A 16,242-nucleotide genomic window follows, 5' to 3' on the forward strand; every position below is an offset into this window, starting at 1 on the left:
CTTTATAAAGGAGGGTCACCTGGAATGGTGAATAGCCCTATTTGAGTAATGCTCTAATCCATAATATGGCAAGAACTACTATGTAAAAAAATAATAATAATAAATGTCTGAAAAATATCAAGAATTTTGAAAGGATCCCCAAATGCAGCTATCCCCACAAAGACCATCAGAAATGCTGAAATGATGAAACTGGCACTCATCAGTACCACCCCAAGAAAGGAAGATGCAGAGTTCATCAGAGTTATCATCCTCAGAAACCGCAAGTTAACAGCTCCCCAGATAAGAGCACCTAAATGCTTCACAGAGTATTTTGGTTTGTTTAATACTTTTAAGTTTAACACTTTTAAGTTAGTTTAACACTACTACATCATTTCTAATGTGTTCTTTCATAGTCTGGGTAACTTTAGTAGTCATTTGCAGTGTAGAAAAAAAAAAAAAAAACATTGAATGAGAAAGTGTGTCCAGACTTTTGATAAGTATTGTACGCTGACATGCCAAATGTCATCGAATGGCATTTGAGGTGCTTTTTGAGGTGAGGTGTTATCTTGTGGCCAGGCAATGGGAGTTACTGAAGTTTAAGTGAGGACAGATCGTGGGTGCCAGATGGCTGGACATTCAATGTTTGCCTTTATGTGTAAGCTGTTGTGACTATGTACAGTTGCAAAAATTGCTGGTCTACTTAATTCATATGAGAAATAGCTAAAAAAAATGAATTGTACTTTTCTCCAGTTCTCCAGTTCTCTGACAATACCATGCCTTGTGCTCCTACAAAAGTATGTGGCTGAATAGGCTCCCAGTGGAGTAGAAAAGCACACAAATGATGTAATAAAACACTGTTTTTTTTCTGAACACCTATTCCCTCAGCCCTTACCAGCCTGCTCTCAGGTTGTTATGGCAACCTGATGGTAAAATGATTTGCCATAATGCTGTTGACATGGTTATGTCATGACATAAGCATGCCTTCTTTCATCTTTGGTTCAAAGCCAGCAGACAGTATGTGCATTTACAGCATGGAAGAATAGCAGAGATAGAAGTTATATTTACAGTAGATGTGCATCAGTAGCTGCATGTGGACTATTTTTTTAATTGTTGGATCATACCATTATGAATGATCAGAGGATTGGCAAATAACGATGTAGGAGCCTGTAAAAGTCTAGGACAGAGGTCACTAATAGGTGGACTGTGACGTCTGATCCAAACCCGACATTGTCCTGTTCAGATCTGGACTATAAAGCACATATAAATTCCTTTAATTTTCCCAAAATTCGACAGTGTGCCTTATAATCTAGTGCTCCTTATGTATGAATTCTACCAGTCAGGTTTTAAGGAGCAGTAAAGCCACTCCACTGAAGTACATATACAGTTAAAAGGGTGAGTTTTCAGTGAAGGCTCTTCAGCACTAAGGCTAGGTGCAGCAGCATTAGCATTAGCCGCTAACCACAGTGTTAGCTCTATGTGGGACGAAAAATGAGCTGATAGCGCCCTGGGTTACCGGAACACTCAAGGTTTCTCAGTCTAGTGCTGTCGGGCCACATTTATTAGTGCTAACTGGGGTTAGCTTGCGCTTCTAACCAGGACTGGCTAGGACAGCTAACACTCACAAAATACTGGAATGCTAATCTTACTGTAAATAAACGGAAGCGCTTTACTCACCCAAATAAACAGTTTTCAGGAGAGACATCTGTGTAGATTAACATCCAGTGCTTGTTTGAGAAGGAAAACATGGCGACACCCTTATTCACTTCAAGTATGCATTCTTACTAAAGTCGCTTAAAGCCCTACTAGGCAGGATTTCATAGATTTTTTATCTTTTTAAAGAAGTAAAATTACAGCTTGAAACTGCATTGAGGTGTAATAGGAGGAATTGCGGTGCTCTCGTGTCTGTGCCGGAGCTCCTCTGAGCTCAAACCAGACTCTGTAAGTTTTCCGAGGCGGCCGCGTCCAACGCTCGCGAGAACTGCGACCTGCTTTCCGACCTTTAGTCCAAACAGTGCTACAAAGACTACTGGTTCATTCTTTACAAACTAACATACAGACACTCTGGCAGAAGCTGGAAAGAGACCGAATATGTCTGTGAAAGCCAGAAAACGAGACAGAGAAACTAATCCGCCTGAAACATTTATTACACTCTGCAACTGTAGGGGGAGCCTTCGAGCACAAAATCTCAATCCTACCTAGTGGAGCTTTAATATGCCTTATAATCCGGTGCGCCTTATATAAAAAAAAAAAATAGACCAGAAAATAGACATTTTTTGATAGTGCGCCTTATAATCCGTTGTGCCTTATAGTCCAAAAAATATGTTGTTGTTTTTTTTGGTACAGATGTTGTGATCAAGGAAATTTGCATACCATTCAAATGCGTTGTACACGTCACCAAGGACGCTCCTCAACCAATAAGATCTGTTCAGATCCGGGCAAGTTGCTATGAAGCGAGAATCCTCAGTCAGACAATAAAGCAAGTAAAAAGAAGGCTAATTTAGATGGCAGAAATATGGCAAGATGTCCTGACGTCTGTGTTCTCACCCATGGTGACCTGTAACCAACCCTTTTCATCAGCCATTCCTGCCCACTGGCCACCTAACATCTCCTTAATATGCACTTACAGCTCCAGCTCAACACTGCAATCTGGATCCAGATGCTAGTTCTGTTGACAGCATTCTATACAGAAAACTGATTTAGAATATTAGGAATAATACACATAATACAATGCTGGGATCATGATATTCTATACTGAGTACTGGCTGCTGTTGTAGTGCTTAGCAGATGCAGACAGATGTGCATGTTATCTCTCCTGCAGTTTATTGGATGGAGAATAAGCAGCAGAAGGCTTGGAAGATGAAGCCAAGGTCATAAATCCCAGAGGATTCTCAGCCCAGTGGCTGCTCTGTTTCTCACTCAATAACACATGGTCACTTTAGAAGACTGTATGAGACCAAGAGGGGGAGGAAATGTGTAATCATCTTAGATCAATTTGTGCAAATGTGTGTTTATATTGTTGCATGTCAGCTAGAACTAGAAAATATTTCTATATCAATATAAACCGTTATAGAAATGTTAAAACATTTGAAGCTCGCACTGAGTCTGCAGCTACATCCTGGTATTTTGAGCTTCATAACGAAATACCAAAGTAATATACAGATATGATACACATACTGTATCATGTCAAACAGTAGAACTTATCCTACTGTATTTGCTCTGCCAATAAACAGTCAACAAATATCAGCAAGTCATCCAGCTCAGAAAATCAGTCACACACTCACCTGAATGAGTCTGGCTGTTAGCATCTTAGTCAACTCGCTATTATTAGCTTCAGAATAAGAGTCAATATTCCTCAGGGAGATATTGTAAAGGAATAAATAAATTAAAACTATTTTATTTTATTTGGACTTAAACTTGTGATAAACTTGTGATCAAAATATGGTCAAACATCTAAATTCTCTTTGCACAATTGAATAGTCTCCTAATTTCAGGATGTTGAGATCTCTGGAAATTAACATCATTAGCACCATTTTTTTTATTTTATTATGTGAATAAAGGTACATAAAATGATCAGAACATCCTACAACATTGGCCTAGGGGTCTAATGCCAGCTTAGAATTAAACAAAGACGTTAATTATAGCTCCAGCTCTTATTAGAGGCTAAACCACTCGTTGTTTGAGTGTGTGCTGCATTATTATGGGAATATAACGCTACCCTGCAGCCAAATCAGAGAGGCTCATTAGTAGTCACTTTATTTTTGATATCTTTTATAATTGAGTGTACTGAAGTGGCAGCAGTCCTATAATTATCTTGTTAAACTTGCTGCATGTAGAGCATTTAGTCATGTAGAGTATTAGAAAACTTATCATTTAAATTAATTGTATTAATTTACTTTTATGTCTTTCTAGTTGTCCCAAGGATGCATTTAAATTGAGTTTTTTACACACAACCATTTATACTTGGCACTCATCCACACACCGGTGAGAACGGCAGCCAATAGCACACAGCGTACTCTTAACCGGAAACAACCGTCCACCTGGAGGACTGCATCAGGACACAGTCATACACACATTTTACACACACACAAACTAAAACACATAACACACATATATGCACCAGATCAATTTAGAGTATTAAAATGTTCTGGGTAAATTTAGAGTATCCAATTTACCTGATTTCCATGTTTTTGGACTGTGGGAGGAATCCCACGCCGACACGAGGAAAGCATGGATACTCCACCCAGATAGGGACTTGAACCCAAGACCCCAGTGCTGGGAGGCAAACGTGCTAACCACTACGCCACCATGCCGCCCATCGCCAGCCGTTTGACTGTGACTGTGTTGGCTCCCATAGAAATCAAGGTCACACCAACAAAAACTTCAGTTTTGAATAGCTGTTAATGGTAGAATGAGGCTGCGAGCAGATGACTAGGAACAGTAAATACAGTGTCGAAACAGTACGAGGAAAAAGGCCAATAAGCCTGATCTTTTTATGCAGGAGTAGAAGGAAAACAGCTTCAGATCTCATTCATCTAGCAGACCTGCGTTAATGTGATACTAAAGCTGTGACAGTTCGGCGAGGCTCTTGAGCTTATAATGGCTCCATTAAGTCTCCAATTCAGGCCTTTCTGCTTTATATGGCTCTTCTTTTGACACTTTTTTCTGCCTCTGATGTTGTGTATCAATGTCTACATGCCTGTATACATGTCTGTACTCTTTTCAGTGTGTTTTAAAATGTTGTAGACATCTTCTAATTCTTTAAAATAATTATATTGTCCAATGAAACAGCAACTTTACAGTAGAGAAAAAAAAACTTCTGAACTTTCAATAGAAGTCAATGTAAAAAAAAAAATTATATCAGGTAATTTTTAAGCATTTCTAGTAGTCTGTTTTTTAGGAAATTTTGGCACAGTGTATAGGAACAGTTAGTCTGTGTAAATTATGTAGTAACCTAAAAATGGTCAAAAACAGAGATACTTGTTTTTCATTGGACAGCAACGATACAAGTATAAGAGCTAGGGCTGGACAATATCCATTCAACATCAATACATATTGTGATTGTGTAAATTGTTTCAATAATGGTGATAATAATTTAAGGCCAGCCTTGATCATACTGTTATTCTAATCAGAATAACAGTTAGTATTGCAGCCAACATGCATAACAAGCTTTGTGGCTAAAGTGATCCAAACCTAGCATGGCCGGTTGCTGTGTCTGTTAGCATCACAGCTTTAACCTGGCTGAGACTGGCTGTTAGCATTGTAGCTAATACACTTAAGGCTTCACATACAGACATGATCTACATTAAATATCGTAAAACATAACTTACTTTATTTTGCCAGTGTGGTGCCATTGACCTGTTGTTATTATTGAGGCTAAAACACCTCAACATCTGCCTGCTGTGTCTGTTAGCATTGCGGCTACTAATACTTGTATTTTGCCAAGTGCACTTTTGATCAAAATATGGTTAAATATTTCATTTCTAATATAGTGTGATATAAATTATGGGCCATATCGTCCAGCTATAAAGGTAATTTATTATTACAGACAGTTGTAATAAAGTAGTAAGACCCTAAGCAATCAGTTCTGTCTGAGATTTAGTGCAAGCTGTTGTTTAGACACAGACCTGCTGACTACTCTATAATCCATGCTTAAGAGTTGTCTCTCGAGCTAATCAAGATAACAGTAATGTACTTGTCAACAGAGATGCAGATAATGCAATATCTGTATTAATCTCAGGGTATGCAGAATAGAAGGCCTGACTGGATATAAGGACAGTCATTTGTTTTCATCCAAACCTGCAGACAAGCAATGATCTGTCTAGACGATGAACAATGATACCCATTGTAATCAAAGTAAAAAAAAAAAAGTAAAATGACCTGCATGCCTTAGGCTAGCAATAAGGTCTGTCTGGAATTTAGTGCAGCCTCTGTTTTGGTTCAGATCTGCTGATATTATTAATCCATTTATTTATCCACATCTGTATCCCTTTCTGGTGTTATTCAATTGTATCTGTTTGCATATCCACTCATCGTTTAGCCTCTTTATTTACTAGTCTATTAATGCGTCTGATCCTCAATCCATTTGTTCAAACGTCCATTAATTCATTTGTTTACATCTGTTCACCCTTCTGTTCATCCTTTTATCACATGCTCATTTGGACATCCCTTACTTCCACACATTTATTTATTAATGCAGTTACCTGTTCATTCATTTACCCGTCAAATCCATCTATACATTCATCCATCCATTTATCTATTTTGTCTTTTTGTTATTCATGCATTCATCATTTACTTTTACTTACATTTGGCCCTCCATCCTTTCTCACAATTATCCTTTTACTCATCCATTCATCTTGCCATCCATTCTGTTCCTCCATTCATCCACTTACTCAACTATTCATCCATCTGTTTATTTCCATCTGTCCACACATTCATTCATCCTTTAATCATTTAATTGGTCATTAATCCTTTCACACATTAGTCCATTAACTCATCAATCGATTCATCAATTTATCCACTAAATACATCCATCCATCCATCCATCCATTCTCTTTATTAGTGTTCCCTCCCATCATTTACTCATAAGTGCATCCATTAATTTGTATACCTTTCACACTTATCCTTTTGTTAATTCATTCATTTATATTCCATATATTTATACATAAACCATATATCTATCCATCTGTTCACCAATTCGTTTATGTATTGTTTACACCTCTATAAATTCTTTCCCGTTATCTATCCATCCACCCATCCATTTACCCACCAAATCCATCTATGTAGTTATGTAGATGTATAAATGCATGAATGAATATATAAGCCTATCTATTCATTCATGCATTTATACAGATAGATAGAATATAGATAGGCCTGTCTATTCATTCATGCATTTATACATCTACATATCTTATTCATTCATTCATTCATTCATTCATTCATTCATTCATTCATTCATTCATTCATTCATTCAATGTTTACACCTCTGCCCATCCATTCTCCCCCACATTTTGACATTTATTCATCAATCCATCCATTATTCTATGCATTCTTTATTTTCTCAACAATCCACTTATCCCATTCATCATTCATCCTGGAGGCCATCCATCAATACACCCATCCATCTGTTTATTACTCACCATTCCATTCATCTAATAGGGAATAGGGTCAGTGTGTGGGCTTGTCCACTCTTCTGTCCATCTGTCTATCCAGAGCCACAGACAAATTTTCACAGTCAGAGGCATCTGCTTTCTACTGATGAGGTGCATTTCAAAACGTAGTGTATAAACACTGTAGTGTCTGAAAATTGTTTATTAGAAATACCTGTAAATAAATGTAAATACCTCTCTACTGTCAGTATTAATGTACAGTTATTGGGAAGCCACATATCAGTATTGTCTCATTATTGTATTTTAATATATATAACTGTAAAATAAACACTGCATGTTTTTCTCTGTTCTGTCTTTTTCTGCAGGTGCTGTATAAAGTTTATATCTCCTTTGTGGAGGTGGGACCAGGAAACGTCCTAACAGCAGACTATTTTAAAGGAGTAGGTGAGTAGAGAACACACTCTTTTCCCCACAGAGGTCAGAGTAGGTCAGTTAAGTCCCATTAATGAGAATGGTGTCATTTAAGACTGACCCCTTTTTCATAAGTGTTTGGTTTATTGACTCATCGTGGCGTAAGAAAATTGCTCTGAGCTCTTGAGGAAAATGCATTGTCCTCATTGTCCTTTATGAAGAGGCCATCACATTAAAGAACTTTAAAGTGGTAACTTAAATAAATGGCTCTATTTAACTATAAGCACAGCTTAATATTAATTTAGTAAATAAATGTGCATATTAATATTTATTTAATATGTAAAATATGAAATATTTTTAACATTCTAAGACCCCTTTAAATTAGTGGTGTTAATTGATTTAAAAAATATTCTGTGTTTAATCGAGACTATTTTGACTCAATAGTGGATATTTAAATGCAAATATAAGAATAAAAAATGTAAGATTGGTAAAGTGGAATTACATTTATGATATTGGAAGGGTTTTAGTTGCTTATAAAATATACGTTTAAAAGCTGGTATTTCCTTGTATTTTTGAGAAAGAGAGAGACAGAAATAATTGTGTAGTTTGGTTTAGACCTGGTAAACAGACTAGAGCTTTATTTTAGTTTATTATAAAATCTAAGGGTAGTTCTGATGCAAAAAAAAAACACTTATGTTCCAATGTTTTTTTTTTTAAATCAACATGATAAAGCTACCAAATTAATTGCAAGCTTTAATGTGTTAATGTCAGGTGGAGGAGGGAGCGGATGCGGAGAGCGGACGCAAATTCAAGTAAATTTATTAACAAAGAAAACAAACAAACAAACAATAAACCAAGACTGAAACTTTGAGTACACATAGAAAATACACACAAGCTGAACTGATGGAACAACGTACAAGAATCAACAAAGGAAACAGGAAACACAAGTCTATAAATACACACACACACACACACACACACAAGGCAGGAAAGGAAACAGGGAACACCTGGAGAAGGTAACAAGGAGGAGGGCTACAGCTGAAACACAGGTGAAGGCGATAGACAGGGCAGAGACATGGAAGAACCCATAGCAGAGCACTTAAAGGAGATAAACAAACAAGACGGCAGTAAAAACATGGAGACAGAACAGGAACAGCCCCAAGACATGACAGTTAACACTGACAGCACTACTTTACATGTTAAACAACTTTAAATATTCAGTTTAGGAAGAATATCTCCAGTGACTAATATTATTATGACTAATGTAAGTTAACAACAAGAATTTGATTCACCTGGTCCCATATTGTCAAGTTGTCCCTGATTAATGGATCCTTCAGTATTCTGAAGTAAATCGTGTAGTTCTAGTCAATGTTCAGGTATGTCCCCACCACAATAAGTTGTCCTTGCCTTGAGATGACAAAAATCCTCAGGCACGACAAGCATGAATTCCAGTCCAACAGATCGAAATACATTGAAAAATAGCTGTGGGTGGAAAAAAGTCCTTGACCAACACTAATTAGGCAATTGACAGAAATATTGTATTTACTCTTTACCCCTTTTCACAAACGTCACTGTAGATGAAGATTTCTGTCACTTGGTACTAATTCTGTGGCTAATTAGAGTATATTTGAATGAGTGAGGTGGACTTGTTTTCTATTTTGTATTTCATTTTGTATTTTCACCTGATACACAGCTCTAGGAAACAAATAAGAGACCACTTAAAATCTCTGTATTATAATTAAGAGGAAGATGGATGATCACAAGCCATCAAACCAAACTGAACTGCTTGATTTTTTGCACCAGGAGAAAAGCAGCATAAAGTTATCCAAAAGCAGTGTGTAAGACTGGTGGAGGAGAACATTATGCCAAGATGCATAAAAACTGTGATTAAAAAACAAGGCTATTCCACCAAATATTGATTTCTGAACTCTTAAAACTTTATGAATATGAACTTTTTTTTATTTGCATTATTTGAGGTCTGAAAGCTCTGCATCATTTTTTAGTTATTTCAGCCATTTCTAATTTTCTGCAAATAAATGCTCTAAATGACAAAATATTTTTATTTGGAATTTGGGAGAAATGTTGTCTGTAGTTTATAGAATAAAACAACAATGTTCATTTTACTCAAACATAAACTTATAAATAGCAAAATCAGAGAAACTGATTCAGAAACTGAACTGGTCTCCAGAGCTGTATATTAGATATTTTGAATACAATTAATTATTAGTTTAGTTCTATTAAGGCTGACTCTAGCTTTTGCTCCTTCCTCAGCCTCCTTCCTCATCGTCAGTATCGGTGGGACACTGGTGGGGCTGATCTTTGCTGTTATCCTGGCTTTCATCACACGTTTCACCAAGAAGGTGCGGATCATCGAGCCGCTCTTCGTCTTTCTGCTGGTGTACCTGGCTTACCTGACCGCTGAGCTCTTCTCACTCTCTGCCATCCTCTCGTGAGTACAGACTGTACACACACTCACACACACATACACACACATACACACACACACACACACACACACACAGCTGCTCTTCATCTTTCTGCTGGTGTAACTGGCTTACCTGACCGCTGAGATTTTCTCACTCTCTGCCATCCTCTTGTGAGTACAGACTGTACACACACACACACTCAAGAATTCACGACGTGAGAGAACAAATTGTGTCACTGCTCAAGAGTGAGCACTCTAAAGTGGGTGTGTGTGTATAAACAGTACCATTCAATGTTTTTTCATTATTTTAAAATGTCCTGCATTGTAGATTAATACTAAAGTCATCCAAACTATTAAGTAAAACAATACCGGTAAACAGCAGCAACAGGGAGGTTACATACCAGGGAAGATGAACAGTCCAAAGGTCAAAAAACAGCAACGCAATTTCAGAGGGCAGGCAAAAATTAAGGTCAAAACGAGAGAGTAACACAGGCAATGGGAAAACGAGTTATACAGAATAAAATTGTCAATACTCAGCAAAGGACAGGTAGAACTGAGCTCCTTAAATAGGGCCTAACACAGCTGATTAGAACTCAGGTGATTTACTTCCTGGAGGTGCAGTGTGCAGTGTCATGTGCTCAGGAACGGGTGTGATGTCAGTGTGTGTTGCATTTTGGGCAATGTAATCCAAACACTGGAGATTGCAGGCAGAGTTGAGGCGTGACAAAAGGGTTAAACAAACCAGAATATATTTTATGTTTTAAATTCTCCAAACTTTTTTTGTTGGGGGCCAGAAGGAGAAATATATTTGAAGTCACGGGCCACAGACTCTATAATAAAACAAATAATGAAATATACCACTTTAAATAATACATTTTCCTCATTACTTTCATTTACACATCATTTTACTTGACAGTGTTGTGTAAACTAAGATTTTTCAAATTTATGTTTCATTTCATGATGTCTCTGAATATTAAACTCCTTAATTACGGCAACTTTTAGACTCTTTGGCCCGTTTTTCTACGCTACAACTGCACACTCTCTCCACTTTTAGACTCTTTGGCCCATTTTTCTGCGCTACAACTGAGCACCCTCTCCGCTTTTAGACTCTTTGGCCCGATTTTCTGCGCTAAAACTGGGCACCCTCTCTGCTTTTAGACTCTTTGGCCCGTTTTTTCTGCGCTAAAACTGGGCACCCTCTCCGCCTTTAGACTCTTTGGCCCGTTCCTGACATCTAGAAAATTCACATTATAAAAACCTGCTTAACAGCGGGCCAACTTTCATTCTATTTCTAAAATACCTCGCGGGCCGCTCCAAAAAAGGAAACGGGCCGTAGTTTGGACACCCCTGATATAGACAATAAATACATCTTTTAAAAATTGTTTGAAATATTGTTCAATACAATATCTATATATATTGCAGTAAACTGTCTGTTTTGCTATAATTGCACATTCCTCTTAATATGTATTTTTTAAGCACAGGTCTGAATAATCCAGTGCTGTCTAGAACTGATGCACTGATGCATTTAAATTCAGTTCCAGATACTCATTTCATGCAGTGTCTGGAACATGTTGCTTTAATTCAATCTGATTTCACATTGCATTTAATAAAATGCTTCTTTCGACTGAGACTGTCTTGGTGATAATACACACATGGCCCAAGGACACAGATGCTGCAGATACAACAGTGCTGTGCACGAGTGTCTGCCAAAAAACCTGCACCAGCACAAACTAAATATGAATTTCTGCATACATAATGTCATCTAAGCAGCAGTTATATCCAGATGTTGTTCCCAATTTAAGTTTCAAACCTGCTGCCCATTGGACATGTTGGTACATCTTGTTTCTTTTGAATTGATTGAGTTTTACAGTTAGATAAGAAGGAAGCAAAACATCTGCAGAGGTTTTGTAACCATGCTATACGTAGTACATACTGTGAATTTAGTTTGCAAGACATAAACCATCAGTCATGATAAGAAGTTACAGCCTTTAACTAGCACACACAGACTAACAAATTGCAGTAGCCAGTCAAGCACAGCATACTCTTAACCAGAAATGACTGTCCACCTCGAGGACTGACTGCATTGAGCTCTACAAGATAGAGTGCAAGTCTGTGTCTGGGCATACAGACAGACATACACACCACTGCTTAGGGCAGCATGGTGCCTTAGTGCTTAGTAGGTTTGCCGCTTAGCGCTGGAGTCTTGGGTTCAAGTCCCTATCTGAGTGGAGTTTCTATGTTGTCACAGTGTCTGCCTGAGTTTTTTTCTGGAGACCTGATTTTGTGGTCTAGTCTTTTACCTCAAAGTAGTAGCCACCTAAACTTCAGCCCAAGGTTCTCTTGCTTTCTCCACATCTCTTACGCTGTATTTAAAGTTCTACCGTGCATTCATTTTCAACAGAAAGTGTCGGCTCAGTCAGACATAGTCGCATGGTGCATGATTGGTTCCAACGCGTCAAAGTCGGGGGATGCGACTTTGAATCTGTTCAACACTATGCATCTATCCAATCAGAGAGCAGGAGTTTGCCTGATACGTGTCCTTAGCACTGATTTTGAACACATTTTAAACGTTCCAGAGAAGAATGGAAGAAAAGCTAATCATTGCAGGCTTCAGCTTTCAGGCTTTCCTGTCCTTTATAATCAATCCCTGCTGATTTAAAGGAACTCTGATCAGTGTAATACAGTATAAAGAAAAGCTGCCTAGATTGTTGGGGTCTCTGGTGGGTTTTGAAAATATTAATATATAATTTAACTGGAAAAGTTTGCGTTTGTTAGCCTGTATGCTGCTCACTAGACTACAGTGTTATGAAGCTCAATCAGACATTTATAATTATTAGTTTATAGGAAATAAAGCTTGTATTAAACCATTTCCCATTGTCTAACCTGAAAGTTAGACAAAAAAGGGGAAACATTTGTTTTGGCATTATGCCATACAGAACAGTTTTTTGACAATCATAAAGTAAATTATCAATAGATTTACATTTAAAATCTATAAAGAAAACAAGCCTGAAAAACTATTTGTGAAGCTATGTTTCCCCTAGACTTCAGACAATGAGTCTACAGTATAATAAAGTGCATGAAATGATATTATAATGTGGAATGAAATAACTACAAATGATAACCATGATGCAATACCAATAAACAATCCCTAAATATGATTTGTGACCAGTTCTTCTAAAGAATTGAAATATAATCTTACTGTGTCAAGTAACTCCCAGCCAGGCTGTATCCTGGAGTCTGGCTAAAACTCCATCAAACATAGTTTCTGTGGCAATAAGAATTCACATAATGAGATTATGGTGAAGGAATGACATTATTAATCCCAATAAATCCGCATGTAGAGAGAGGACCTAAAGGCTGTAGACTTAGAGAGCTCGGGTGAAAAATTGAGTAGAGTGAGAAATGACAATTTAATCTATTAACGACTTAAAACCTCAGACTTTCTAAAAGACCTTCTCCATGTTCTCATTTTGAATGCATTGCAAACATTTCTGTAGCACCCCTTTATGGCCATTTTTCACATTTAATTCCAGCAGTGTTGCATTCAAAACAAGTGATTCTGTTCTAAATAAGTGTCTGTTCTAAAAAACTGTCATCTGAGATCTCAGATGAGATTTCTCATGAGTTGAGCTTGAGGTCAGCATCAGTAACTAAGATTTTGTGCTCTGCAGATTTCGCAGATTCAGAAAAGACTTTGAAAAAGGCTGTAACTGTCAATGCATTTAAGGTGGAATGGAAAACTTGCTAAACATGAGTGAGATATTAATTTACTGAAAATAAGACTCCTCTTGTTTAACTACTCTATTAGCCTTTTGTATCATAGAGTAAGAGGCAAAATAGAACTTATCATTAGCGGCAATGTGACTGAAACTCCTGCTTGATTTGGAACTGCTGGTTAAGCTTCCACATTTAAGGTGAGATTTAAGGAGGAAGGGGAAAGTCACTAAACGTGAGTGAGACATAAATTTAAATTACATAATGACATATAAATTACAATTGAAACATCTTGTTTAACTACTTTAGCAGGCTTTAGGAACACTGAGTGAGAGAAAAAGAAAAAATTACTTTTTTTAAACTTGAGGTCAGCATCAGTAACTAACATTTTGCGCTCTGCAGATTTAGCAAATTCAGAAAAGACTTTGAAAAAGCCTGTAACTGTCAATGCATTTAAGGTGGAATGGAAAACTTGCTAAACATGAGTGAGATATTAATTTACTGAAAATGAGACATGTCTTGTTTAACTACTCTAGCAGCCTCTTGTAACATTGAGTGAGAGAAATAATGGAGCTTGTCGTTAACATTAACATGACTAAAACTACAGCTTGATTTGGAACTGCTAGTTCAGCTGCCACATTTAAGGTGACATAAAAGGTGGAATCAAAAAGTCTGTGGAAAAATGCTAATGCTAACATGTTTGCTAAACATAAGTGAGATATACATTTACAAAGATTGAAACACATCTTGTTTAACTACTCTAGCAGGCTCTAGGGACACTGAGTGAGAAAAAAAGTAGAACAAACTTTTTTGAGCTTGAGGTCAGCATCAGTAACTAAAATGTTGCGCTCTGCAGATAAAAAAAAAATCTGAAAAGACTTTGACAAAAACTGTAACTACTGCCACATGCTAAACATGAGTGAGATATTAATTTACTAAAAATGAGACACATCTTATTTAACTACTCTAGCAGCCTCTTGTATCATAGAGTGAGAGAAAACTAAAACTACGGCTTAATTTGGAACTGCTAGTCAAGCTTCCACATTTAAGGTGAAGTTTAAGGTGGAAGGGAAAAGTCTGGAGGAAAATGAGATAAAAATTTACTTAGATTGAAACACATCTTGTTTAACTACTCTAGTAGGATCTAGGAAAACTGAGAAAGAGAAAAAATAGAATAAATTCTTATGAATATACTGTAAATCGAGTAATTCTTCACCCATGGCTCCAAAATGCATCCAGCTTTATGGTGCTTTAGTCTCAGAGCTTTGGTTGGATTACTGCCCTCATTAGGAGGTAGCAACTGTACTTATGTGTATAAAACCTTAGGCCCAACTAATCAATTATTTAATTGGATGCCAACTATTTTAAAAATTGATTATAATCGGTTTTACTGATTAATTGTTGCAGCCCTATTTTAATGCATTTAATAAGTTTGCTACAAAAAGTAAATTATTACATTTATAAATGGATCTTGAAGTCCCTAAAAAAATCTAATCTCACTTACAAATGATGTCACACTGCATTGTTATTCCTGTGTAGTTCCAAGCCTTAGTCATCTCCTATTTTATATAAGCCCATCTAGATGATATATAGTGTTCTTTGCTGAGACTGTTAATAGGTTTTATGTCTCCATCAGCTGGTACGTTTAAATAAGTGTCCGGGTCTGGACCGTGCTATATTTCTGTGTCTCTGTTTTCTGTCTGTAATCACAGGATGACCTTCTGTGGCATTGGCTGCAACAAGTATGTGGAGGCCAACATATCCCAGAAGTCCCGCACTACAGTGAAGTACACGATGAAGACTCTGGCCAGCATCGCTGAGACAATCATCTTCATTTTTCTTGGCATCTCTGCTGTAGATAAGTCCAAATGGGCCTGGGATACTGGCCTCGTCTCGTGCACTCTCATCTTCATCTTCGTCTTCAGAGCCATGGGTGAGTTTTTAGCAAACAGTATATAAGATATATGTGCTGCATATGTGTTGTTTATTGTGTTTTTTTCACAATAGATATACAGAAGAGATATACAGTATCGTAAGTGTATAACATTCCTGCTTATATGATTTGCTGTCAGAATGACAGATGTAAAGTTTGTGGCTCATTTTAGAGTCTTAGTCATACATAATATCTTATTAAATGTTCTCTGCCTCAAGCAATCATTTATTTTATTGTAAAGCTCAAGGCCATGTTTGACACAAAAATCACACCTTTTTGTATTCTCAGTTCAATAACCCAGGAATGCCTGAACACATCAGCATAAACCATATACAAAAAAAAAAACAAGACACCAGTTAAAAATTGATTTTACCTAATTGAAAACCTCTGGATTATTATCAAGAGGAAAATGGATGATCACAAGCCATCAAACCAAACTGAACTGCTTCAATTTTTGCACCAGGAGTAAAGGCATAAAGTTATCCAAAAGCAGTGTGTAAGACTGGCCGAGGAGAACATGATGCCAAGATGCATGAAAACTGTGATTTAAAACCAGGGTTATTCCACCCAGGGCCGCTGCTAAGGTTTTGGAGGCCCTAAGCATAACTGGTCAGGGAGGCCCCCCCCCCCCCCCCCCCAAAAAAAAAAAAAAAAACACACACACACACACACAA

At 37.2% G+C, this 16,242-nt stretch overlaps 1 protein-coding gene across 1 annotated transcript in view; it reads left to right on the forward strand.

Moving 5' to 3' along the window:
* Positions 1–16,242, forward strand: part of slc9a5 (solute carrier family 9 member A5) — a 67,512-nt gene that overhangs the window by 26,348 nt on the left and 24,922 nt on the right. The window contains exons 4-6 of the mRNA XM_007246953.3: positions 7,451–7,529; positions 9,768–9,945; positions 15,348–15,568. Coding sequence (XP_007247015.2) covers positions 7,451–7,529; positions 9,768–9,945; positions 15,348–15,568 — 478 coding nt within the window. The remainder of the gene's footprint in view (positions 1–7,450; positions 7,530–9,767; positions 9,946–15,347; positions 15,569–16,242) is intronic.

The sequence above is a fragment of the Astyanax mexicanus genome, chromosome 23 (genome assembly GCF_023375975.1).
Source record: "Astyanax mexicanus isolate ESR-SI-001 chromosome 23, AstMex3_surface, whole genome shotgun sequence".
NCBI classification, from domain to species: domain Eukaryota; kingdom Metazoa; phylum Chordata; class Actinopteri; order Characiformes; family Acestrorhamphidae; genus Astyanax; species Astyanax mexicanus.